This window comes from Wolffia australiana, chromosome 7 (assembly GCF_029677425.1).
Source record: "Wolffia australiana isolate 7733 chromosome 7, ASM2967742v1".
NCBI lineage: Eukaryota > Viridiplantae > Streptophyta > Magnoliopsida > Alismatales > Araceae > Wolffia > Wolffia australiana.
Window position 1 is genome coordinate 15,374,975 of NC_135841.1, and position 26,623 is coordinate 15,401,597.

The following is a 26,623-nucleotide window of genomic DNA, read 5'->3' on the forward strand; positions in this document are numbered from 1 at the left end:
GAAATTTAGTAGTATAATTTTAACATAAAGTAGACGCTACTGGAAGAGAGTGACCTCGATACGAGAGGTCCACCACTTAAAAGAGTGCAGTGAGGGAACCTTTAGTCAACAAAACTCAAGACAGGAACCGGGCCAAAACTTAGATTAAGTTAAGCTACTGACAAACCCACGAGAACGTTCACAGACCCATGAATAAAAAAATGTCCAGGGGAAGAAGTTTCCACAGTTCCCTGAAGCCAGTGAAGGTAGACTCAAATACAGCCAAGACGAAGGGGAACGCTTCAATCTCTCAATCTCCAGTCTGAAATGGCGAGGTTTCTACACCTGTGCAGTGCTCTCCTCTTCCTCTTCTCCGCCACCGCCGAAGGAACGCGCGTATGCATCGTCGGCGGCGGCATCGCCGGCGCCTCCCTTGCCCACTTCCTCAAAGACTACGGCGAGGCCGCCATCGACGAGATCATCATCCTGGAGAAGAACAGCGTCGTGGGCGGTCGCATGGCGACCGCAACTCTCGCCGGAGACACCTTCGAGGCCGGCGCCACAGTCATCCACAGGAAGAACCTCCACGCGCTGAATTTCACCTCCTTCCTCGGCCTCACCCACAAACCCAAGTCTTCCTCCTGGCTCGGCATCTGGAACGGCTCTCGCTTCGTCTTCCAGACTCTCCCACCGCCCAAATCTTCCAGCCCTTTCCTCTACAAGAAGCTCTTCCCCTTCCTCAATTCGCTGCTCGTCTTCCGAAGATACGGCCTCTCCCTTCTCCGCATGCGGAGCTTCGTCGAGGTGAGCTCGCCCGATTTCCGAATTTCACCCCCTTCGCCAATCTACTGATTCTCGCCGGCGCAGAGAACCGTGGGCGAGTTCATGAATTTCTACAAGGAATTGGGCGATCGGCCGATCTTCGAGTCGCCGGAGGAGATGCTCAAATGGAGCGGTCTTCACGGGTTAACCAAGAAATCTCTGCGGGAGGAGCTTGCGCTGGCGGGGTTGTCTCCTCTTCTCATCTCCGAGCTCGTGACGGTAGGCATGGCGGAAGAAGGAAAGCTCCGTTTTTTCGAAGTTTACGAGCGATAATCGGTAACGGGTCGTTTTTGTAAGGTTATCACGAGGATAAACTACGGGCAGAGCGTTGATATGAGCGGGCTCGCCGGCGCCGTCGGCCTGGCCGGGTCCGACTCGGGGCTGTGGGCTGTCGACGGCGGCAACTGGCAGATAGCGGCGGGTCTGATCGAGCGGTCGAACGCGACGCTGAATCTCGGCGAGGAGATCGTGGCCGTCGAATTCAAGAACGGCGAGTACGAGCTCGAGTCGAAAGCAGGGAATCGGTACTTCTGCCGAGTCGCGGTGATCGCCACGCCGCTGGACGAGGTGAATGTCTCCTTCTCCCCTCCGATTTCGATCCCACGGCGGAGCCTGCAGCACACCCACGTCACCTTCATCAGAGGCCTCGTTAATCCTGTAAGTCTCCAAAGATTTCAACTTTGATCGGTTCTTACTGATCTTCGACTGACCCAGTTCAGGAATGGAAAAACCCACTAAGATTATCAACTTTTTTTTGTTTGATTGTTCTTGTCGAAGGCGTACTTCGGCTTGGAATCTGAGTCCGATGTTCCTGATCTGGTGGGAACGATGGAGATTCCTGAAATTCCATTCTCGAGCATCACTATCCAGAAGAGTTACGGCCAAGGGGATAAGGCTTACAGGATCTTCTCCCGTAGGAAAATGGAGGACAGCCTGTTGAACCAGATATTCAGGTAATTTATCAAAGTAATCTTTCACAGAGAAGAAAAGAGAAATGTAGATTTTACTTTTGATTCGCTTGAGCAAGTCTTTTTTTACAAACACGATTTTATGATCATCACCATTATCATCAACCGCCATTGCCATCATTGTGATCATCATGACAAACATCATCATCATATTCAGGTAATTTATCAAAGTATAATCTTTCACAGAGAAGAAAAGAGAAAGGTAGATTTTACTCTTGATTCGCTTGAGCAAGTCTTTTTTTACTAACATGATTTTATGATCATCACCATTATCATCAATCACCATTGCCATCATCGTGATCATCATGACAAATATCATCATCATATTCAGGTAATTTATCAAAGTATAATCTTTCACAGAGAAGAAAAGAGAATGGTAGATTTTACTCTTGATTTTGTTCTGGGCAGGGAGAGAACGGAGACGGTGAGGATCGACTGGGCTGCTTATCCTCGTTACAACGCTCCGGAGGAGTTCGCGTCGTTTGTTCTTGATGGGTTACATCTTTACTATGTGAACTCCTTTGAGAGTGCTGCGAGCACCATTGAGACCAGCGCAGTTGCAGCGGAGAACGTTGCCAGGCTCATACTATCGCGCCTTTTGGATGATTCTGATTCCTCTTCCAACGTAATAAGAGCACCTTCGAGATCCACTCTGCCCCATCTTGACCTCTAGGTTGTGCATATCATCTCCCCTGATGATGATGACCATGGACTTTCGTGTAAAAAAATATCTTGAGAAACCTTGGTCTCATTCTTGTTCTTGTATAATAATGACGGTGATGATGATGATGATGATGATGTGTTCTTGCGAGAGGAACCATGGTCTGACCTGGTGGATGCTGCAGAGCCTGTGTGAACTTTTTTACATGCATGTGAGAGTATGATGATGATGTTTGCCATGATGATCACGATGATGGCAATGGTGATTGATGATAATGGTGATGATCATAAAATCATGTTTGTGAAAAAACAATTGATAATGGTGATTGTTATTTGTATAATAATGACGGTGATGTGTTCTTGCAAGAGGAACCATGGTCTGACCTGGTGGATGTTGCTGAGCCTGCGTGAACTTTTTTACATGCATGTGAGAGTATGATGATGATGTTTGTCATGATGATCACAATGATGGCAATGGTGATTGATGATAATGGTGACGATCATAAAATCATGTTCGTAAAAAAGCACTTGATAATGGTGATTGTTATTGTATAATAATGACGGTGATGATGATGATGATGTGTTCTTGCAAGAGGAACCATGGTCTGACCTGGTGGATGTTGCTGAGCCTGTGTGAACTTTTACATGCACGTGAGAGTATGATGATGATGTTTGTCATGATGATCACAATGATGGCAATGGTGATTGATGATCATAAAATCATGTTTGTAAAAAAACACTTGCTCAAGCAAATCTGGATGTGAACTAACCCAGAACATAGTGAGGATGAACACCCGAGATGTCGTCCTCAGCCTTGACACGTCCTCGCGTCGTCACTTTCAAGAGAACACCCTTAGCACCAATGGAGAGAGAGATAGAGGGAGAGGATGCGAGACTCTTTGTTCAAAAAGAACTTTCAAACAATTCCAATAACTGGGATAACTTGAGCAACCTTGGTCTTATTCTTGTGTGCATAGTAAAGACAGTAGTTTCATGATGATGATGATGGTGATGATGATGATGATGGTGGTGATGATGCATTCTTGCGAGAGGAACGTGGTCTGACCTGGTGGACACTGCAGAGCCTGTGTGAACTTTTACACACATGCGAGGTTATGATGATGATTGAAGCTTATCATGATGATAGCAATGGTGATTGATGATAATGGTGATGGTTATAAAAGAGTCTTGTTGTGGCTCAGTATTCAATCTAGATATGATAAGTTATAATGGTAGTATATCTATCATTAAAAATAACTACAATAACGACTACTTACACTCATCATGTATCCCCCTATCTCTCCTTTCTTGTTCTTCTTGATTTACTTCAATGATCAGCTAACAGCAGAGCGTTTAAGCAGTACATTTATTGATGTGTTTGTTGAGTGTTGCGAAAGGTTGAATTGGGCCAAATGGGCTGAAAGTTGGTAGCAATTGAGCCCATGTACTGTTCGTCGATGTCCATCTGAGCTTACGGAGGAAAGAGGAGTGGCGGGGGAAACGTCCACCGGAGATAACCGGAGATTTTCGTTCGAAAATATGTGGATGGAGATCGGAGAGACGTTGCCTCGGCTGGGTTGACGAAGAACCATGATCATCTTCGCAACCCGCAATTTTTCACGTGTGCAATTCTGCGGTCGGTTTCCTAACTCGACGATTTGTTTCTTATTTGCTGAAAATCCATCCAAGCTCTTTTCTTTTCTTTCAATTATAGATTCGCTAGTTATCTTCTATTCTAAACGCTCAATATTTCCTTTTTCTCCTGTGCTACCGCTTCGTAACCGGGAATTTTGATATTGTTTTCCTTTTTCTACCTTCAAATCTATGAGAAACGTCACAGCCTGTTTCCTTGCAAATTGAAACGAGAAATTAAGTTTAGGTTTGGAATTTTCTTAGAGGAAAGTAATTAGATCGTGATAATTTCACCTACAGGTGGCTATATTTTAAAATTCACTGAATTGCGTCGTTCTGATACTTCTGGTTTCTAGGATGGCTACTTCGTTTCAATTAAAATGTATTTGTTTGGGGTTTAGTTTCGTCATTCGACTTATTACTCGTCTGTTCCAGGATTTCTGTCGACTTCAAATGAAAATAATAAACTGATTTTGGGAAACGGACTCCACAAAATGCCAAGGAACTACTCTTTATGGAATGATGCCAAGAGAGTCCTTACTAGGTGCAGACACTCCACTTCCGAAAATTATATCAAAAGCCAGCACAAACCATCTTTGGAATATCTGAGAGACAAGACTATCGTCCCTCCTTCAGATCCCCCCAGCTCCAATGATGTAGATCTTCTATATCAGTTTTTCGACAAAAGGTAAATGATTTATTCTGGCTTCTATTAGGTTTTGCTCCCCATCGATTATCCCATATTTTGCTGACTTTTGACGTGAGGACTTTTGGGTTTCAGCAACAAGCTAGTGGTCTTGACTGGAGCAGGGATTAGCACCGAATCGGGTATTCCCGACTATAGAAGGTGATATTAGTTTATTTTATATCTTAAGGGGTAAATCATTCATTTATAAAGTGCGTGGAAAATCATTTTTCTTACAGCCCAAATGGAGCCTATAGCACTGGTTTCAAGCCTATTACACATCAGGTATCTAGTGTCATCGGGTATATGTTTATTTTATCACAATTATCATATTTAAATCGCAAAATATTTTAAGGTGTCATCTATTTATGTAGGAATTTCTCCGATCCCCTCGTGCAAGAAGAAGGTACTGGGCTCGGAGCTATGCTGGGTGGAGAAGATTTACTGCAGCTCAACCTAGTGCTACTCATAGATCCCTCGCAACTCTGGAGAAAGCTGGTCAGATACCGTTCATGATTACGCAGAACGTTGACCGGTATAATTGCTGTTCCTTAAAAAATTGGGTAGCCTAACATTTTTATAAGTTTTTGAGATTAATTGGTTTCTGGTTATTTTTCAGCTTGCATCATCGTGCAGGTAGTAACCCTCTAGAACTGCATGGAACTGTTTACTCTGTTGCTTGTGTGCAATGTGGCTCATCCATAGACCGGCATTTGTTTCAAGACCAAGTCAAAGTTCTAAATCCTAAGGTAAACACGCATCTTTCCTGTTAATGATTTTCTGTTTTTTCCTGTCTTTCTTTTTACTTATCGTAATTCACTCAAAGAAACTCATATAAACCAAATAAAGACATTCATACGATGAAGAACTATGTTCAAATCACCTTTGCTGGTCCTCTGGAGATTGAGCTGTCAAAAATTTTCTAAAGTTAAAATTCCTCCGGACAATTCATTTTAATTTTATCTTTATAAAATCATCTCACGGGGACCCCATATCATAATGACCGTTATGTTAGACTTTTGTACAGTGACCAAGGGTTTTCTCCTTTAAATATTTCAGTGGTAACTTTAGATCTGTAGTGTTATTAACTTGATTCATTTTCATCTGGATTTCTCTCATGAATCCATTAACTCAATATTTATTAATGCCAAAGTGGGCGATGGCGATTGAAAGTTTAGATCAAGGTCCCCCCGGCTCGGACAAAAGCTTCGGCATGCAGCAGAGACCCGACGGCGATATTGAGATTGATGAAAAGTTCTGGGAGGAGAATTTTGTCATACCTGATTGTCCCCAATGTAGCGGTCTGCTCAAGCCTGATGTAAGTCTACATATTTTAATGAAAATAAATTGTGCGAAAATGGCATTTCATAAAAGATCTCAAGGTCAGAAATAAAGCATGGACCCCATACTTTAAGTGTTCCAAGTTTTTCTAATCCGTAGACAATCAGATATTTTTGTAGGCTAATGATCACTTTCTCTACTGTTATAATTCGGGGTGTTTCTTTACTGTTTGTCACTAAAATACCTTAAAGCAAGAACCTGTAATTTCTTCGCATTTTCTTTAAAACTTCTGCTGTTGATTATCTTATTATTTTTAAGGTTGTCTTCTTTGGGGATAACGTGCCAAAGGATAGAGCTGATGCAGCAATGGGGGCTGCGAAGACCTGTGATTCCTTCCTGGTGTTGGGTTCATCCTTGATGACCATGTCTGCTTTCAGACTTGTCAGGTTCTCTCTCTCTCCAAATGTCATTTATATATAGTTATAATATATATCTCTCTTCCATCTATATCTCTCTCTGCGCTGTGTTGGGTAATTTTTTACCTTTGATTACCATGTCTGCTTTCAGACTTGTCAAGTTCTCTCTCTCTATGGATATATCGTGTATCTCTCTCTTCTCTCTCTCTATATAAATCGTGTATATCTCTCTTCTGTCTATTTCTCTTTATGGTGTTGGGTTCATCTTTGATTACCATGCCTGCTTTCAGAATTGTCAGGTTCTCTCTCTACATAAATATATCATACATATCATTGTGTCTATGTATCTTCTCTCTCTCTCTTTCTCTCTCTCTCCCTGCTGTTTTGGGTTCATCTTTGATGACCATGTCTGCTTCCAGACTTTTTCATGTCCTCATATATATATGTATATATATATTTCCCTATCTCTTTCTTTCTCTCTACTGTGTTGGGATCACCTCTGATTACCATATTTGCACTCAGACTTCAGTCTTCACTCTCTCTGTTTCTTTCTTTCTATCTATCAATCTCCCTACTGTAAAATGAGTTTTGCAGTGTAACCTAATCTACTTGCATCTACAGAGCTGCTCGAGAAGCAGGCGCTGCAGTTGCTATAGTCAATCTGGGAGAAACCCGGGCAGACAGCCTCGCCACCTTGAAAATCACTGCAAGATGTGGCGAGGTAAAACCCTAAACCCCAAACCCCAAAATCACAAGAACCCTCAAGAGTTATCTAATCCTCCCCTCTCACATTCCTCTTCAGATTCTTCGGAGGATCTTGGATGTGGGCAGTCTCTCAATCCCTGGCATCTAAAGAGGGCCTTAATTATGAATTACGCCGGACATATTATACCTTTGATTGTTGAAAATAGGCAACAAGGGAGTTTATACGGTCATCTGGTTTAGTTTATATTGCTACAAGTGCAACGATCTAGGGTTTTTAGTATTCGAAAATGTGGGGAAAAGGGAAGAAGAGGCAGAGCGAGGAATCTCCGGAAGATGCTGGAGATGCCGATCGAGGTCCGCCGAAGAAGAAGACGGCGGGGGGATCCGACGAAGACGACACCGTCGTTTGTGAAGTTCGTGATTTCCTTTCCTTGCTTTTTTTTTCTATCTGATCACTCGATCTTTATTCGATTTTTTTCATCTTGAAGATATCGAAGAATCGGAAGGTCTCCGTCCGATCCTGGCAGGGGAAAATCGTGGTGGACATCCGCGAGTTCTACTCCAAGGACGGGAAGGACTTCCCCGGGAAGAAAGGTTAGCTAGCTAGGGTTTCGTTTTCGTCTTCCATGGATATCTCTTACACTTACTGATTCTTCCTTCGCTTGAATCAGGGATATCTCTCACCCTAGACCAGGTACGCATTGCACGATCTTCTCCTTCATCTCGGCAATTGTTCCTCGCCTGATTTCTTCGTCTTCCACGCTATGCAGTGGAATACGCTGAAGGATCACATCGGCGAGATCGACGAGGCCATCGCCGAGAACGCGTAGCTCGCCCGGCCTTCTCCCTTTTGTCGGCCGGATCTCAAAGCCATGAACAGCTCCCAAGCTTCTTCTTCTTCTTCCCTCTTTTGTCGTCGGCTTTCTCTTCTGCAAACCGTGCGAAGGATGTTTATATATATCCGGCCAGTTTATGACCGTTAACCGTCATCGTCATCCTATTCGACACTGTCATCGCGACGGCCGGTGTTGAAACGTAATCGTCATCCTATCCGACCCCATCATCGCGATTGCGGTATTGAGACGTCATCATCATCCTATCCGACACATCATTGCGAGGACGGTACTGATGCGTCATCGTAATCGTCATCGTGTTAACAGTAGAAAGCTCTCTCGATCTCACGTCGAAGAGGCGAATTCCAGGAGAGGGATGACGGGAGTTTGTCCCTGCTCCGTCGTCGCGGCGGCGTCCTTCCCGTCTCCGATTCTTCTTCCCCTCTTGCCCGGGCGGCGGGCGCCGGCTTCTCTTCCCGTCATCGCCTCTACAAGACGGAGCTTCTCTCTGTTCTTGAGCTCCTCTCTTGTTCTTGTGATTTCTCCGACGATTGTAGCGGCGGAGGTAGAAGACGATCTCCTTTCTTACGCGGACGAGAAGGAGGGGTTCGTCTTGCGGCGGCCTTCCTCTTGGGCTAAGGTATGGGAGATATGTGTCTGATGGAAAATCTGATTTTTTTGTCTTTTTTGTTTGGGTAATTTGGAATTTTAGGTTGACAAGGCCGGGGCGACGGCGTTGTTCTGATTTTTGACTATGGGAGAGATGGGTCTGATGGAAAATCTGATTTTTTTTATTTTTTTTGTTTGGGTATTTTGGAATTCTAGGTTGACAAGGCCGGGGCGACGGCCTTATTCGTCAGCGAGAAGAACAAGAGTAACAGCATTGGCGTGGTGGTGTATCCGGTTCGTCTCTCCTCTCTCAAGGATTTCGGAACGCCCGAGTTCGTCGCGGAGAAGCTGATTCAAGCTGAACGGCGCAAGGTCTGTGATTTCTTCTTCGTCCTGCTGAATTGCTCTTGCTGAATTCTTGTTTAGGAACTTGTTTGGAAGATGTTTGTCTCTGATGAGAGAAAAAACTCCGTGGCCACAGACTTTTGATCTTATCTGGCTGAATAAACATCGCTACTAGGGTTGGTTGACGATGGCATAGCTGTCATCGTTATCCGCCAATTTCGTCATCTTCATCAATTTCGACTTTGAAGATGTCTGTTGAAAACTAGGTGACTATGACAATTATGACGAGGATTCGTTATCGACTGATGAATGGAGTTTGTTCTGTCACCTTCCAAATTGTTCAAAGATCTTGGATTCTAAATTCATGTACTGGTCTTTCTTTTTCAATATCATTTCCTCCGATTTCACATTGAAATTATACACAGATTGTGGTTTCTTATTCAGTGGCATCTATGGGGAAAGGAAAAAACTATTTGATTTGTCAGCATTCTTCTTTTTTAAAATTTATCTGTATGAAATGTAAGCAAGAAGTTGGAGTATGGCTTCAGGATTATAATATTTGTCCTTTGATTTTAATTTTTTTCTTTCCGCAGGAGAGTACCAAGGATGCCCAGATGTTGACTTTTGCCGAGAGGGTGGCTGCTAGAGACTTGCCGGTTTATGAATTTGAATACACAGTGGACAGCTCCAGGGGTGGTCCGAAGAGGATATTCTCGGCGGTGTTTGTTGATGCTCGTAAGCTCTACATTCTCAATATCACCGTTTCTGATAAACCTGAGTCTCCCCTGAGTATTGATGAGAGAACCATGCTGGAAAAGGTGCTCCGCTCCTTCCATGGTCTTGAATGATTAAGGGATCATACTCTCAATTTTATGGTTGCAAAGTTTTTTCATGCATGCCATTGAATAATTGGCCGGTATTTGTGTTCTCACGATATAATGTACTGTTGATACAGTAAAAGCAATGGAAACCATTGCGTAACTGAGAAATAAAAATATTTTATTGATGGGGAATCCTTAGTTGTGTTCACTGTTGAGATGGCAAATGACTTTTAGAAACAAGAATCTGGGATAATCAAGAAAGGGTCAATCTGACAACTTAATTAAGGTCTCTTGAGACATGGCGTTTTGAGACATCAGTTTTAAAACGTGGAATAGGGAAAGATAGACTGGAATTTTGGTTAAAAGTTTTCAATTAGACTTGCAGAACGCCAGGAGCAATACTCATGAACGAGAGTGGACCATATCTCAAATGTTGTCTCAATAAAAAACTATAAAAAGTTCATGCACATAAGAGGGAGAACAAGGTTTGTGTTCATGGTCTAACTCCTTACAAATTTAGGTCAACTTGACTTCAAGGACAAAGCTAAACTTTGGTCCTAGATAGGAAATTCAACTCCAAATGAAATTCATTTAAATTCTCACAATTAAATGAAAAGACAAGTCATATGAACCAGGCCTAGGAGACAACTAGAAACATGGACTAAAGAGGGGCCAACAAGGAATGTAACCACTATGTTTCAGTAAAAGTCACATAAACTAACCCTTATCTAGACAATGGAGGCAAATATTTTATGATAAAATAAGCATCCAACATTAAAGTTGTTATTTATATCTAGTCCTCTTATCTTCTAGGGCTGAACACAAACCTTGTTCTCAATTAGGAGTTGAATTTCAACGTTTAAGTACCACTTTTAATCTTGAGAATGTAGAGCTTGACTTAATGCTGGTTTGTGCTGGTTCATAATCAAATGACATTTCTAACCACATTGTTTTGGCAATTGATCTAGACCCACATGCTAGACAATGCAGGCCACACAACCACAACCTAAGGCCTAGGATGCAACACATCATGGGCGGGGGCATTTGATGACCTATTAAGAATATTAATTCATGGCCACGGCAGCGACACATAGAGATAGTATCAGCAGGTGAGGAATGTGACCTATAGGGGTGGTGGCAACGGGCAGGTAATACTGCACCAATTATTACACTGGTATCATAAAATTTTTAAATGTTTTCATTTCATTAAAATGATCATATATATATGTGATATTATGCTTTAAATAATGATAATATATGTGTGCTTGAATAATATTTAAAATTTTAATATAATTTTTATATTTTTATGGAATCTTGAAGTCAATCAATTTGAGAAAGAATTTCAAATTTTGATGTCATAATGGTCCAATCAGAGGCTGATACTCACTTTCTTTCATGTGCATGGACACGTGGCATCAAGAAAAAAAGCCCAAATTTATTAGCAATGAGTGCAATAGATATGTTAGACACGTTTCGGTAGGAAAAAATATATGGATTTAAATCACAATAAACGTGACTGCAAAGTTCAAAAAAGCTTTCACATGTTTAATTTTTGTTGGCTAAAACATGAAAAATGCATTGTTTCTAGATTATTAGATATGGTGGAAAGTTACATCATGCTGATTCATTGGATTTTTTTCTCTCCTTGTCAATCCAAATATCAGATCCCTAGTGATTCATTAGTTGACTCGACTTTGCTAAAGATTTTGTCATAAATTTCAATGCTTAACTACCACTTTGTTTCTCAATTTCTCCTTGAGAAATATTCTTGCACTACCAATACTTCATGCATCACATCTGCATATGTGGTATTGTGTTAGCGCTATCCTCAGCCCCATCAGCTCTTATGTCACCCTTCGCTTCACTCATGCCATTTATGACACTGGCATCACCATCTGCATCACTACTGAAACCTGCACTACTTGTGCCATCACAAATACATCCTAAGTCATCACCAACACTATCATTGCTGTCACCTGCACCATAATGTTGATAACATGCAAATTTATGACATAATCATCCATTTTACATATATATTTGGCTCAAAATGACTACATTTGCATGTTATATTGAATTAAATCAATTAATTTTTCCTTTGTTGTGATTTTATGATGTTATGATGTTTCCTGATTTTGTGTAATTTTTTCATATTTTTCGGGTTCAAAATACATAAGGAAATGAAAATTTAAAGGCAAAATACATTTTTCTGGATTTTATAAATGATTTAAATGAATTTTAAATGATTAGGGTATATTTACTATTTCTATAAGTATTTTTAGGGTTTTTATGTTCGCTGGAGGGTTAATTATAATTTTCCTATCCTTCTAAGGCCGCAAGGGCAGAAACGCAAATAAAATACTTACCTGGCGCTCTCTTATTCGCCGATAAAAAGGGAATCAACGACGAATTAAATCGTCATAGATATCCCTATGTTACTTTTTGAATAATCTTACATGCGTAGAAGCAAAGTCTACTTCTCAAGGGCGACGCCCTACCCAGAGATCGACTTAGAGTACATGCCCCGTCCCCACAACGCATGGTGCGCCTACAACTACCCCTCCTCTACCTAGGGACTCTATTTTGGCCAAGCCTGCCCCGGCGAAACATACAACTTCAGGGTCACAATGGGTGAAGAAGGGGGCTGACAAGCGCCCACAAACCCTACCCCGTCCCCCGGATGTTCGCCCTATCAGCATTCGGCTGGGCAAGGGTAAGGAGGTACAAGCACCCACTAGTACCTCCAATAGCTTTGCCTTCTTGGATCTTGAGAGCCCTGAGGGAGACTGCATGGATGTTGGGCAGAGTCGCTCGAGTATCCTCAGCACTTCCGGCCATACACCCATCCGTCCCTCACCAGACCCCCATCCCTTATCGTCCTCCCGCTCTACACCCTCTCATCAACCATCACCATCATCCCCACCACCTCGCTCCCCTCCACCTACATCTTCTCATCCTCCCCCTACGTCTCCCACCCTAGTGCCGTGCTCCCCCCCACCGGCCTCACCTCCATCCCCTCCCTCTTCCACTATCCCACCCCCCACTCCTGCACACTGCCCTCCTCGCTCTTTCCCCTTGGACCCACTCCTCCCTATACCTCGCTCATCCCCCCCCCGTTCACCACCCATCCCCATCCCCAGCTTACCGCCCCACCCTAGCCACACTCCTCCCCCACCTGATATACTCCATGCCTGACCTCCATCCATCACATATCCCTTTCGAGCATGCGGAACGCTTGACAAATCGTCAGGCTTCACTCACTAGTTCGGAGGACACTTATGGAGGTACTAGTGGTCGGGCTTCCACGGGAGAGGAGGACGATGTCTCTATCTCTGAGGATTCAGACGTGGATGACTCTCCCCCTCAGGGACATCGTTCAGATGCCTCCCATACACGCCGCATATACAACACCTGATCGAGGGTGTGTCGTGTGAGTCGGTAGTTTTATGATTCCAAGTCTTATTTGGAATGGTAGAGGGATTGGTAACCCTCAAACCCAGTCACATCTCCTCTCACTAATAAAAAAGCACAACTTAGGGATAGTTGGGCTTATCAAACTGATGACAACATTGGGTCATTCCCACTCTATAGTGAGGAAACTCGGAATGGATCATGTTTATTATCATTCTTCAAATAAGCTCTAGCTTCTTTGGAAGCGAGATTATTCGTTGGTGTTACTGGCTGAAGGGACCCGGTACGTCACTTTTGACGTACCGTACTCCTCAAAGCCTTACTCGCTTATTGTCGTTTATGCCCCGAATAGATAACTAGAGCAGGAGGCCCTTTGGGAGGAACTCGCCTTACATGCCCATCCCACTCACGGCTTGTTGATCTCCCTTGGTTTATAGCTGGGGATTTCAACTGCATACAGGCAGTTAGAGAGCACCAGGGGGACCGCTTACCTTTGTCACGATCTATGCAAACGTTTAATGACTTTATCCATTAGGCGTCACTAGTGGAGCTGCCTACCATAGGTGAGCAGTAGACCTGGTGTAATGAACATTAGGCGGATGCGGGTATGTACGAATGGCTCGATCATTGTTTTACCAATAGTACCATATTGATGCATTGCACCATCACTATTGAGATCCTACCACAATATTACTCGGACCACTCGCCGATCCTCCTTCTCCCAGACCCCAGCAACCGAGTCCGTCGCCCTCCACTCCGATTCCAAGCCATGTGGTTAGAGCACACTGACTTCCATCATCATGTACGAAGCCATTGGCATGGAACGATCTCTACATCACCTATGGAGAACTTCAGCTACAGATTGAGGAATCTCAAGTTCCACCTCAAATGGTGGAATCAACGTGTCTTTGGAGACATACACGCACCAATCGAAACACTCAAGCGGGAACTAGCTGCTATCGAGCGATAATTGCAAGATGGTTGGGAGGATGACGTGGGAGAGAGCCAACTTCACCTTAGAGAGTAGCTTGAGGACGCTATGCGGCCCCAGGAGATTTTCTATCTCCAGAAGTCGCGTGTCCAATGGCTACGAGAAGGTGATAGAAACACACGTTTCTTTCACGCTTCGATCCGCCATAGAGTGCGTCCTAATTATACGACACTGTTAGAGACATATAGTCAGGACCCCGCCCAACTAGTAGTTTCAGGAGTGGAGTATTATCACTCGCTCCTCTCCTCACAACCAATTGTTGTGAGTGATGACATCCTTGCCTCTATCCCTCACTTGGTGACCGACCAAGATAGTGCACTTCTCACAGCCCTTCCTACCCGAGTAGAGATTAAGGAGGTTATTTTTTCCTTGGGTAGGAATAAGGCCCTAGGACCGGATGGATTTTCCATAGAATTCTACACTGCGTGCTGGGATATCGTATTCACTGACTGTTGGGTTCTGGTGGCCTTGAGATGGATGAGCAACACAAAAACGATGCGCAGCGGTAAACGTAATTGCGCATCGAACGACATCAACGAAAACATTGAAACGAGTTACCTTTGCACGAATCTCATTCGTAATTTCTTCAATCCCAGAGCGAGACGAGTCGAGCTGCTCAAGTGTGTAGCCTCTAGACGTATCCACGCGGTCCTCGGCGCGTCGGATCTCCTCCTTCTCGTTGATGAGCCCCGTTCTTTCTCCGTCGGCGTCGTTACGTTGTCCTGATCACATCAGGGATGGAGAGGGGGTGTGGGGAGAGTGGAGAAGAAGGGGAAAGGCCCCTGAACAATTCTGGCCTGTGTGAATTTTGTTCAGGGCCTTCCCCTATTTATACTAAGTGGGTATTTTTCATAAAAACCCCAAAACTTAAGTATATCTTCCAACGTCCAAAATACCATTTGCGTGTGACCCTCTAGGCCCATGTATCAGTCTAGTTAACGACTCCAACGACCCAATAACCTTTATTGGCCTTCCAACTTAATTAACTATATCATCATATAGATTAATTAACATCGGATCGATTTAACCCAATCGATAGGTCGAGACTCTGACACGTGGGGTGCCAAGCTACACCTCGTGTCCTAGAAGATACAAAGGAGTGTGTATCGACTCACTGATGGAACATGTTCATCATCGGCTACCATGTATGTATAATCCCTCATCCACTTGATGCTCCTTGGACGACTTAGGGTATGGTCAACTGTCAAACCCTAATCGGTCATCCGAGTTAGTATTGATGCATTCAAAAATCATCAGAGAACTCTTCTCTGATATTTCACTGCCTTGGCCAAGGACTTCATTGCATCGTCTTCCTTGAGCTGTTACCTCTTATACTGAGGGTGGACGATCCCATCTTGACCACTCAATCGCGTTCGTGTACTTCTTGATGCACCTGAACTAAGACCGTTTAGAATCCCATAATTAGAGACTCGTTGGCCATAGCCAAAGTACAACCGTCCGTCCACAAGACGTCTTTGGTGTCTCAGGTCTAAGGAGCGCTTACACAACCGTGACGTGAATCAACCTGATTGAGAGTTCGGTATAATACCATTCAGGGATTCGTACGGATCAATTCAGTGAACTCTTTCCACTAAAGAGCACCCACTATCTATCCTTAGTGTCGCCACACTAATGGCTACAGGACCGGCCATACTCATCATATGAGTGAGGCTAGATAGTGCTATTCTATCCGGATACTTTGATGTCCTTCTCGCGTATCCTTTCAATAGGAATATTTAGAACACATGCTTAAAGACTAGTGATCTCCGTATTACGATCTCATCATAATTCACTAAGTCTGATCATGTATTCATGGACTTCATTATGAGCATCACACGTGCAGTATAATGAATATGTTCTATTAATGAATATGGAACGAGATGCGGAATGTGTGATTGGCTTGCCGACCACATATTTCCATCACTGACATGGTGCTTGCTATCAAGGAGGTGTTCACGCACAAAGTCTTCCCGTGAAGTTGGAAATCCACTTTTATGGTGCTCATTCCAAAAGTGGACACTCCAATTTCCTTCCGAGACTTTCGCCCCATTAGACTTTGTAATGTATGCTACAAAGTTTCATCCAAGATCATTACAAATCAACTAGGGCACTTTCTCGATAGACTTATCTCGCTTGAATAGTGTGGCTTTTCTTAGGGGTCGACAGATCCATGACAATGTCAGGCTAGTTCACGAGCTAGCCCAGTCACTAGACGCTCATATTCGAGGCTCAAATGTCATCATCAAACTAGATATAGAGAAGGCCTTCGATCGAGTCGAGTGGAATTTTCTTACCCATGTGTTACGTCGCTTTGGGTTCACCAATGCGTTCATCGATCTAGTCGATGTCTGCATTCGAGAGAATCATTTCTCTCTCTTGATGGATGGAAATTCCACTGGCTTCTTCATGACCACGAGAGGTCTATGGCAAGGTGATCCTATCTCACCCACCCTTTTTATATTGATGGAGGAGGTCTTTAGTCGATCGCTCACACATGTGATCGATCGTGGCCTAATCTAACCATATTTTAGGAAAAGGGGATGCCCGATCCTCTCGCACTTACTCTTTGCGGATGATGCCATCCTTTTCATAATGGATCCAAAAAATCCATTAAGGAATTTATGAGCGTCCTCATTGCGTACGAGCAAGCCTCATGCCAGGTCGTGAAGGCCTCAAAGAGTAGCTTTATAGTTGGTCCTTCCACTACTACAAAGCGCTCTCAGATAATCCAACACTCTTCCCGTTACTCACCAGGATGCCTCTCTTTAGACTATCTTGGATGTCCTATCTTTCTAGGACGCGCTAGGCATCATTACTTTGATGCCCTTCTGGCCAAATTGAGAAAGAAACTTGAGGGATGGAAACTCTATTTTCTCTCTCCTAGAGGATGCATATGATGAGCCAAAAATAGGGGTAAAAATTATGCAATTTTTATCCCTTGTCGTTATAAATTTTGGCTTATGCAATAAAATTTATAAAACCTCACTTAAGATGCACAGTGATGAGTGAAGGTGTCGTTCCAAGGGAGGCTAGCAAGGAGTTCAATTTGATGATTTTTAATAATTAGTACCGCTTGATCTTCGATGAAGAGCAATTTAACCGAATTGGAAAGAGTATTGAGAGACGAAGGTAGAAGAGATGAGAAAAGTTGAAGAATTTAGGATCTCTAAGCTGAATTAATTGATCCAAGGGATAGCATAAAGAAATTCACTTCAGAGGGACTTAAGAAGAAGGGTTTTTAACTTGAACTAATTTCATTCAAAATGCACCAAAGTTCAAATACAATGAAGGAAAATGTACCAAACAGGTTGATCCAGGCTGGGGCTCCTCTCTGTCTTGCAGCTGTGATAGAGAACCATCAAGAATGACCCCCTCCTCTCGAAATTTGGCTTTTATACCTAGGTAAAATGGAATAAATTACCATTTTACCCCTAATGAGTAATTAATTTATATCTATCAACACAGGCTTGATCTCAATGATCCAATGTAAGGATAGAAAGAGGGGATCAAGACGAGCAAATCCATAAAAAAATCATCTCAATCAGACTTCTGGATTGAAAGTTATGAATAAATGAATTTAAACCAATATTAGCCCTTGGATTAAATTCATTTATTTATTTATTTTTCTCTTTTAACCGCTCGTTGACGTGTCATTCTTTTATTGGCAGTGACTTTTCAACTTCTCCAGGCGGGCGTCTTCTCGTTGTGCCACGTAACCCCTGGCGAAAATAGAAATAAACAAAAAAAAAGGTAAGACGGAATATGCGTATACACAGAGCATGTACGTGGCCCTGCGTTTCTACCAGCGCAGACGAATCTGCAGGCGCCACGTCACCGCCCGTGCATGCGCATTGTACGCACCGCGCGGGTGGTGAACTTACCTCCTGTAGCTGACGTATGCGCAAGCACCGTTGGATCTTTATCTGATGGCCATTATTTTGCCACGTCGACACGCGAGAAGCTCTTAGACATTTTTTTTCGGCGAAACCCTTTATAAAACGCAAAATTGCGCGTGGACGCCGCCCTGAAATATTTGTGTATATGTCCTTCCCGCGTTCTCTCTCCTCCGCTTTTTTTATAAAACATTAAAACAATTAATAAACCAATTGCAATAAAACCCTGAAACTTTTTAAATCACATCTTTAGACCTGCAGTCACGACCGAGAGCTGTTTTGAGGGTCTTTTTGCAACGAAACTTTGCAAAAAGGCCCTTCAAAGTTTGAAAATGATATAAATACATTTTTTTTCTTATAAGTATACCTTTTTTCCTTAGAATAAATACATTTCCTCTTCAAATAAATCTCAGAAAAATCCTAAAAATTTGTAAAAATTCTGGAAAATTCTAGAAAGTTCACTGATTCATCCCCATGCTGATAAATCTTTAAATTAGATATTAAAATTGCCATTTTCATTCAAAAATAGTTATTTTGAGATCCAATAAATCCTTTAAAATTCATAGAATTAACAGAAAATTAGGGAAAAATCAGAAATCACCTGAAAACAATATTTTCATCTAAATATATGATAACAACCCCATTTTATGCTCTTTCAGTGCATAAAATTTTGCTAATAACATGAAATAAAAATTGAATTTTGGGTGTTATCATATACCCCCCTGCTTAGACATTGCTAGTCCCTTAGCAACATCTAAGTATTTTGCCGCATTATCATTGTTTTCATCCTGTAGGTCAGACAACGGGTGTTGGAAGTGTTAAGTGTATCAATCACAAGCTGAGCTAAAACACTAAAGGACAATTTGAGCCACGACCTTTTCAGGAATATGGGGTTCCTTTCGCCTTGGTTTGAATGCCTAAGTGGATGAGAAGGGAGTGTACTTGTTGCTAGGTATGACACTATACTCCTAAGGTAAACTTTCTGCACTCATTTGAAGCTAGCCTCACATCTCTCGCAAGCAAGATCACTCTCTCCCGAGGTGGCGGCCACCGAGTACTTGTCTCCCATTAGTGTTTCTCCACCCCAAGAATAGAGGCAGCCAATTTTCTCCTCCTCTTTAGCACAGAAAATGGAAGGTAACAAGAATGATATAACATGAAGGATATATGCCATAATTGTTGGGGTTGTGATGCAAGAGATGGAAATAACATGAAGGGGGTGGAGTAAGTGTTCAAAAATGGGGTGAATGTATGGTTGACGGGATGTGGTGCTACCTGCGATAACCTACTCCCAAGATTTTCAGAAGAAATGGGGGAGATAGAAAAGATGGGACCAATATGATGATGCAAAGATAAAGAACAATGTGATCATCAATGTAATCCAACACTCTTCCCGTTACTCACCAGGATGCCTCTCTTTAGACTATTTTGGATGTCCTATCTTTCTAGGACACGCTAGGCATCATTACTTTGATGCCCTTCTGGCCAAAATTGAGAAAGAAACTTGAGGGATGGAAACTCTATTTTCTCTCTCCTGGAGGATGCATCCAACTTATTCGACATGTCCTTATGAGTATCCCGCTACATACCCTTGCGGTCCACTCACTATCTCTCACAGTCCTTCGTTTAGTGGAATGACTATGCCCATGTTTATTATGGTCCGGTCACCTCGAGGGCGAGCGTTGCCATCATTGGGTCTCTGGGAGAAAGCATGTTGGCCGACGGCCGATGGGGGTTTAGGGATCAGACACCTCTCAGACGTCCAGGACATGCTTCAATAGAAACTCGTATGGCGCATGCGCACCACACACTCCCTATTGGGAAGTTTAATTTCTGCTAAGTACGGTGAGTGGGAACGTCGAGAGATGGATATCTAGGGCCATCAGAGATGGCAGATGTGGCAGCGACTATGGCTTGAGATCACCCAGGTCACATGTTGGCGTATTCGTCGAGGTACGATTAGCGCCTGGTTTGATACTTGGCACGCTAACGAGCCTTTCGCTTGCCATCCCTGCTTTGTACCACATCGAGTGCGCCTCACAGTGGCCCAGTTGCTTATGGGCAACATGCCACACCTATGGGAGCAACATGGCCTCCCCTCCGCCATGTTACCCCATGTCCAAAACACTTCAATCTGGTCCACTCCCGACCATTCTATTTGGACGCTCACACTCAACGGCGTATACTCATGCAATTCTTCTTGAGAGTATTTTCGTGAGAAATCCCCCATCCACTACTGGGGTCGCCGCATTTGGCACCCCATGATCTTTACCCGCGTTTCCTTTTTCCTCTAGAGACTCCTACACCGTGGCCTCCCAACTGATGATCGGGTGATCTGTCTAGGCCACTCTCTCACCTCACGTTGCAACTGCTGTCCTGCATTGCCACATATTGAGACTATGGAACATCTTTTTTTTCCATAGTGAGACACCCATAGAATCTTGGCGCCAAATCACACACCTTTGGCGTCCACTCCATATTCCACTGACCCCGTTGGAGTGTTTTGGCAATATATTTCTCTTGCCAATATGCTCTAAATGGAGCCCCATCCTACACATCACCATAGCTTATTTACTATGGGAGATATGGAAGGAGCAAAATTCTTCTCGTTTTGCAAGGACTCCCATGCGCGTCGTGGATATCATGCGTCGCGTCATGCTGTGGATACGATGCATCCACCATCTCATCCCCACTCGTGATTGCAGCTCAGCACTCGGATGTGATCTCCTTCGCGCCTGGGGCATTCCGGTGACCCTTACCCCTATCCGCATTCAACTACGTGTCATCCATTGGCACCCATCGCCAATTGGCAGCTTCAAACTGAATGTGGATGGTGTGTCCAAAGGGATCCCGGGGCCAGCAGGGGGAGGTGGTATCCTCCGGGATCATATAGGGAGTATTTTATTTGCTTTCTCCTCTTTCTATGGCGTACAAACTAACACACTAGCCGAAGCTATGGCTTAAACATGATGGTTTACTCCTCTGCGAGGAACGCAACCTTCATAATATCGTCATAGAATCAGACTCACAGGTATTAGTCAACATGCTTCATGCAGGTACATGCTCCCAATGGCGAGTACAGTGTGTATGGTAGGACATCATGCGGTGCCGCCCTCACATAACTAGCTTTTGTCATCAACTGTGAGAAGGCAACCAGACATCAGATGCCCGCGCCAACCACGCGGTACACACATGACTCCGTTTCTCCCTTTTCCTTTCTTGGCAGGCGCTCCCTCTGACCGCTAGGGGATGCTATAGCGTCGAACGTCTCAGCTTGCCGAACCTCCGCACGTGCCGCAAACTTTTGAAGGAGGCCTTGCGGGAGTGACGGATCGCGTGGAGCACTCGAGGTGGGAGCTCTCACGACTGATCCGATGATCACGACAGCGGGGTGGACTGCGCCCACCTCAGATGAGGTTCTCGCCACGCACTTCATCGATGCACTTGTTTAAAGGGGGGGCAGCTCCACTATCTCTCCACCATCATCATGCGAGGGGCTCGTGTGAAAAAAATGCAAGCACTTCTTCGAGCACCTGCAAGGTATCACTTATGTATCATTTCTGTTCCTGCACATGGGCGTGGACGAGTGGGATCTGAGTGTAATTGGGATATTTATACTCGCTCCATGCCTATAAACATTGATAAACACTTCACTTTATAAATAAAATCCCCCTAGGTGGCCTCTAGGGCACAGCTGGATCGGTCTACGGGCACAACCGCAGGGTTGGCCGTACCCGGCACCGTGTTTTTTGCCAAAAAAAAAATCTTACCTGCGCAAGGTGACGTGGCGCAATCTCGTGGACTGGCCGATAAAGAAGGAAAACCCAGCGGCTGATAGATGAAATGTTAATATCTCACGATCTAGCCGTCAGATTGAGCTGAAATTTTGGTGGTTGTCTTTTCTCGACACGATCTTTCCATCCATACGATCAGACTCTTCATCAGACACCTAAAAATTCTAGGAATTGATCTTAACCATTAGTTTGGATGAAACCCCTAACTCTTAAAATAACCTTCTTCTTCCTTCTTAGGTTTTTGTCTTTTGGCATTCCTTTGACACCAGGTCACCAGAAGGAAAGGGGGAGAAGCTTAGGCCCAAGCTTTGGCATTGTTAGATGCTCAAGTTTGCTTTGGAGAAGGAGATCAAGTGGAGCTCGAAATCGTAGTGGATCAAGCACCACCTGGCCTATGACTGGCATAAGAAATGGGGTTTGTGTGAGGATTCTGATGAGAGATTTGCTTGTAATCCCCTCCAAGGATAGTGTATTAGGTTTGTTTTCTTTCATCTTAGGTTTGGTTTGATCATCTCACAAAATTCTCTAAAAAAGGCGTCATCTCTATCATCCTTCACATCCACCCATTCCATCTTTCTCATCTCTCCATATCACCATCCATCCCATCATTCCACCATTCATTTATCACTATTTCTACCATAAAGACATCTTTCCACCTTTCTCCATCCATATCCATCATCTCTCCTCTCAATTTTCATCAAAATATCCTCTATTCACATCGCCCATAAGGTGTTTGATGAAACTCCTCGATGGGAAGTTTTCTCTAAAAGCTCCTAAAAACCGTAAAAATCTATTCCTCTCATATCAATATTACTACAGTAGCTAATCTATCTTGTTTTAACCTCTTTATATCTATAGAACAACTCTCTCACCTCTACATTTTCTTACTTATAAGCATCTCTTCTTCTCTTTATTAGTCATCTAACCTCATTACCTAGGCTCCCTGAGGATTCGACCCTTAATTATCTCTATACTAGCGAGGAAAATATTAATTTATTGCATGAATTCAAAACACAACAACGACATAAATCAACACAAATTTTGAGTTCATCAATTGGCGTCGTTCCCGGGGAGAAAGGTGTCATTGAGGTTAGTGATTTCTATTCCCTTAGCTTCTTTTTATTTTCTCATTATCTAGTAATAAGAATATCTTTGTGATGAAATAGGAGAGTTAAGATATATACTGGGTTAAGAATCTGATTTTGGTTTATGCAAGGAACTAGATTGAGGAAACCTACATTAATCGATCTCAACTCTATAGGAAGACCATCGAATTTTGAGGAAAGTTGTAGCCGAGTTGAGGAAGTGAATCAGGATTAAAATCAAAGGAATCAAAATGATGATCAAAAGGGGGGAAAGAAAGAAATATAAGGAACATTACACTCCTATAGGCAGCGACGACTTCACCAAGATCACTACCAATTTGGGAGATAATGTTTACTTCAAAATAGATGTTTCCTTCTTAAATGCTCTACCTACCTATCATGGCTTACCAAATGAAAATCCTTACACCTTTCTAGAGGATTTGATAGGTAGGTGCTCCTTATACCATATTCCAGGAGTTTTGCAAGATGTACTAAAGATGTGTATATTTCCCGAAACCTTGAGAGATAGGACTACGGAGTGGTTTAGGAATCTTTGTTGAAAATTTGAGAGTTGGAATGAAATAGAAGAGTCTTTTATGAAGAAATTCTAACCTCCGGGTAGAACCAACCAAGTTTGACAAGAAATTCAAGGATTTAAACAAGGAGATTATGAGTCATTTTGTGATGCGTGGGAGGGGTTTAGATCCTCAGCTAGGAAATGCCCTCATCATGGGTTTAGCACATGGCATTTGATTAATATTTTCTATAATGGTTTAAATGAGAATTCTAAGAACAGAGTGGATTATTCATGTGGAGGTTCGATCATGAAGAAATATGATGATGAGATAGAGGAAATTATGGAGAAACTAGCAGAAACTGATAGCCAATGTTTGAGTCTAAACAATAACGGAAGGAACTTAGAACCAAAGAAAGGTGGGGTGATTGATGCTCATGGAAAGGTGGGGTGAAATCATGATAGAAAGGAATGATCATCGGATAGGGAAAATTGAGACGAATATTGAAAAATTGACTAATTTAATGGAAAAATTTGTGACTCATGCTAACTTGTCTAAGGTGCACGAAGTTCCTTGTTCTTTATGTTTGAGCAGGGATCATAAATATGGAAATTGCATGGGAAGGGAGGAGATCAATGCGATGAATCATGCGTACCTGTAAAAGCCATGGAATGCAAGAGTAGGGAATGGCACATCCGGGACGTGATGCCCCAAACGTGACGCGATGGATGACGAGCTGTGACGAACAGTGACATGAAGAAATGTTCGTCACATCACCGTCATGTCACACATCTGAGGATTTGCAAAAAAATCTGTCATGAACCCGTCACGCGTCCTCGAATCCTCGTTCCGTCACGTCACCGTCACCGTCACTTTTGACGGAAATTAAAAAATACGTGAAATAATTATAATTATTATTATTACTTCGTATGATATGTTATTATTTCACTTACTATGTAATGCATATTCTCCTCTTCTTCTCTGCGTCGATTTCACTGTCTTCTTCTCTGCCGTAGAATGGTCAAAGCCCCCTAGACCTTAGGTTCAAGCCTAGAGTAGAGAGATTCTTCGAGAAGAGAGATTCATCAACTAGGGCTCCGCCAGCCAAACAATTGGAATAATCCGCCCCAGATTTGCCGGAGGAATTTCCACGCAACCCTGCTTTTGCCGACCTAAGAGAAGAGGGAAGCATAATGGGGTTGTTCTTGTTCAAATCGCCAAATCTGGGTACATTTCGAGGATTTTTCTCATTTCCGCAGATTCCCCAGTTGTTGCATTCTTATGGGTTTCCTCAAGAAACAAAATTGACCCTGATTTGCGATCAATCTTCAGTATGTTACTTTCCTGTGCGATTTTCTCTACAGAGAAAGTCCCTGTGATTTCCTCGAGAAAGTCCTCAACTTGGAGAAGAGAGCGGGCAGAATCGCCTTTCACCGAGGAAAGCATCAAAATTCACAATCATGCAAGCAGAATTGCTGACAGTTTATAAGATCGGGTTATTTCAAATCAGCTTGATCTTCATCTTAGATCCCCATTTAAGCTCTGTTGATTTTTGAGGGAAAGGGAATATATGTAAAATTCATTCTCCAATTATTCTATTTAGCATGTCGCATTTCAATTGGATATTCTTACTGATCGGGAAGGAAATTAAATGAATGTTACCTTTCCTTAGATCCCTCCTTTTTTTGAAGATGAGGCGACAATGTTTTCGATCCCTGATTAGGTACTCACTTCAGCTCTCTTATTTGCTTTTGATATTGTTATTCTTTTTTTTATGAATGGCTCGCTAAATTTTCAGAAAAATGCCCTGCCTCTTGACGTCTGCTCAGTAGGATTTGAGCCCGAATGAAGTTCTAGCAATTCTTTAGAGAAAGAAAAACCAACTTGATCTTGGAGGATTTTTTAGCTTGATAAGGTACTGGAAAAGTGGCCATCGGATTCAAATCCTGATAAGGTACACTCTACAGCTCTCCTGTTTCGTTTTGATCTTGTTCTTCTTTATTTTATGAATGGCTTGTTCTTCTTTACTTTCTCTCATTCCCTCTTCACTCTCACACCCTCTCTATTCTCTCCACTCTTACTTTCTCTCATTCCCTCTTCACTCTCATACTCTCTTCTCTCTCACCCTCTCTCTTACCTATCTTACGCTCACTCATTTTCTCTTCACTCTCACACCCTCTTCATTCTCACCACTCTTACTTTCTGTCATTCCCTCGTCACTCTCACACTCTATTCACTCTCTCCTCTCTTACTGTCTCTCATTCTCTCTTCACTCTCACACTCTCTCCTCCTCCTCTGTCTCTTCATTCTCTCTTATCTCTCTCTTCTCTCTGTCCTTTTTTTTTCACGTTCTTCTCTGTCAGACTCTTTTTCTTATTCTTCTCGCTTTCTTTTTCTCAATCCTCCCTACCACTCTCTTTCGCCTCTCTTTTTCCACACTCTTTTCCAATCGCTTTCTCTCATTCTTCTCCTTTTTCTTTTCTTTGTCACTTATTTTTATTTCTTTTATCTCTCTCTCCTTCTTGTGTTTCTTTTTTCCCCTTGATCTTGTTTCTCACTCTTATATCCCACTCTTATTTTCTCATTCTTACGTCCATCTACTCTTTTTCCACACTCTTTTCCAATCGCTTTCTCTCATTCTTCTCCTTTTTCTTTTCTTTGTCACTTATTTTTATTTCTTTTATCTCTCTCTCCTTCTCGTGTTTCTTTTTGCCCCTTGATCTTGTTTCTCACTCTTATATCCCACTCGTATTTTCTCATTCTTATGTCCATCTACTCTTTTTCCTCACGCTAAGCAAAGCACCATGAATTGTGTAGATTTTATTCCTGACTGAAATGGCGTGTTTAAGATAAATCCTGTCAGTGAAGGTTTTGGCATGTGCTTGTCTAGTTAGTTTTCATTTTTGTGGAAAATTCTTGCAAATGCCTTACAAGTACTTTAGACGTTTGTGAAATGTGAAAAGGTTCTCCACTTTAGACGCAAATTTTAAATCATAAATGAAGCATCCATATCTTTCAATTATATCATTATTAGAAAGGAGGATGAAAAGTTAATGACTATAAAACACATGGAGATTGGATGTTGAAATTTTTTTGAAAATATAATGTTTTTTCAGATACGTTATTAGAGGGCATGGCATCCCTAGTTCATTCGAAGATAATTTTATAAGTGAATAAATGA

General features: G+C 42.7%; 4 protein-coding genes across 4 annotated transcripts; all 4 read left to right on the forward strand.

Moving 5' to 3' along the window:
* The first annotated feature begins 210 nt into the window (after window positions 1-210).
* On the forward strand, window positions 211-2,561 carry FCLY (farnesylcysteine lyase). Its single transcript, XM_078578703.1, has 5 exons — window positions 211-783; window positions 847-1,020; window positions 1,099-1,458; window positions 1,579-1,754; window positions 2,178-2,561. The coding sequence occupies exons 1-5, from the start codon at window positions 307-309 to the stop codon at window positions 2,440-2,442; spliced, it is 1,452 nt and encodes a 483-aa protein (XP_078434829.1). The 5' UTR covers window positions 211-306; the 3' UTR covers window positions 2,443-2,561.
* A 1,339-nt stretch (window positions 2,562-3,900) lies between these two features.
* Window positions 3,901-7,392, forward strand: SRT2 (sirtuin 2). Its single transcript, XM_078577979.1, has 10 exons — window positions 3,901-4,065; window positions 4,497-4,749; window positions 4,843-4,908; window positions 4,986-5,031; window positions 5,121-5,281; window positions 5,366-5,495; window positions 5,900-6,064; window positions 6,346-6,473; window positions 7,065-7,164; window positions 7,246-7,392. The coding sequence occupies exons 1-10, from the start codon at window positions 4,020-4,022 to the stop codon at window positions 7,294-7,296; spliced, it is 1,146 nt and encodes a 381-aa protein (XP_078434105.1). The 5' UTR covers window positions 3,901-4,019; the 3' UTR covers window positions 7,297-7,392.
* On the forward strand, window positions 7,299-8,137 carry LOC144705360 (RNA polymerase II transcriptional coactivator KIWI-like). The gene is made up of 4 exons (XM_078577981.1): window positions 7,299-7,561; window positions 7,637-7,742; window positions 7,820-7,842; window positions 7,919-8,137. The coding sequence occupies exons 1-4, from the start codon at window positions 7,436-7,438 to the stop codon at window positions 7,976-7,978; spliced, it is 315 nt and encodes a 104-aa protein (XP_078434107.1). The 5' UTR covers window positions 7,299-7,435; the 3' UTR covers window positions 7,979-8,137.
* Window positions 8,138-8,261: 124 nt separating this feature from the next.
* LOC144705359 (Photosystem II reaction center PsbP family protein) lies at window positions 8,262-9,831 on the forward strand. Its single transcript, XM_078577980.1, has 3 exons — window positions 8,262-8,621; window positions 8,807-8,962; window positions 9,529-9,831. Exons 1-3 carry the CDS (start codon window positions 8,277-8,279, stop codon window positions 9,781-9,783), a joined length of 756 nt encoding a protein of 251 aa, XP_078434106.1. The 5' UTR covers window positions 8,262-8,276; the 3' UTR covers window positions 9,784-9,831.
* Window positions 9,832-26,623: the final 16,792 nt, after the last annotated feature.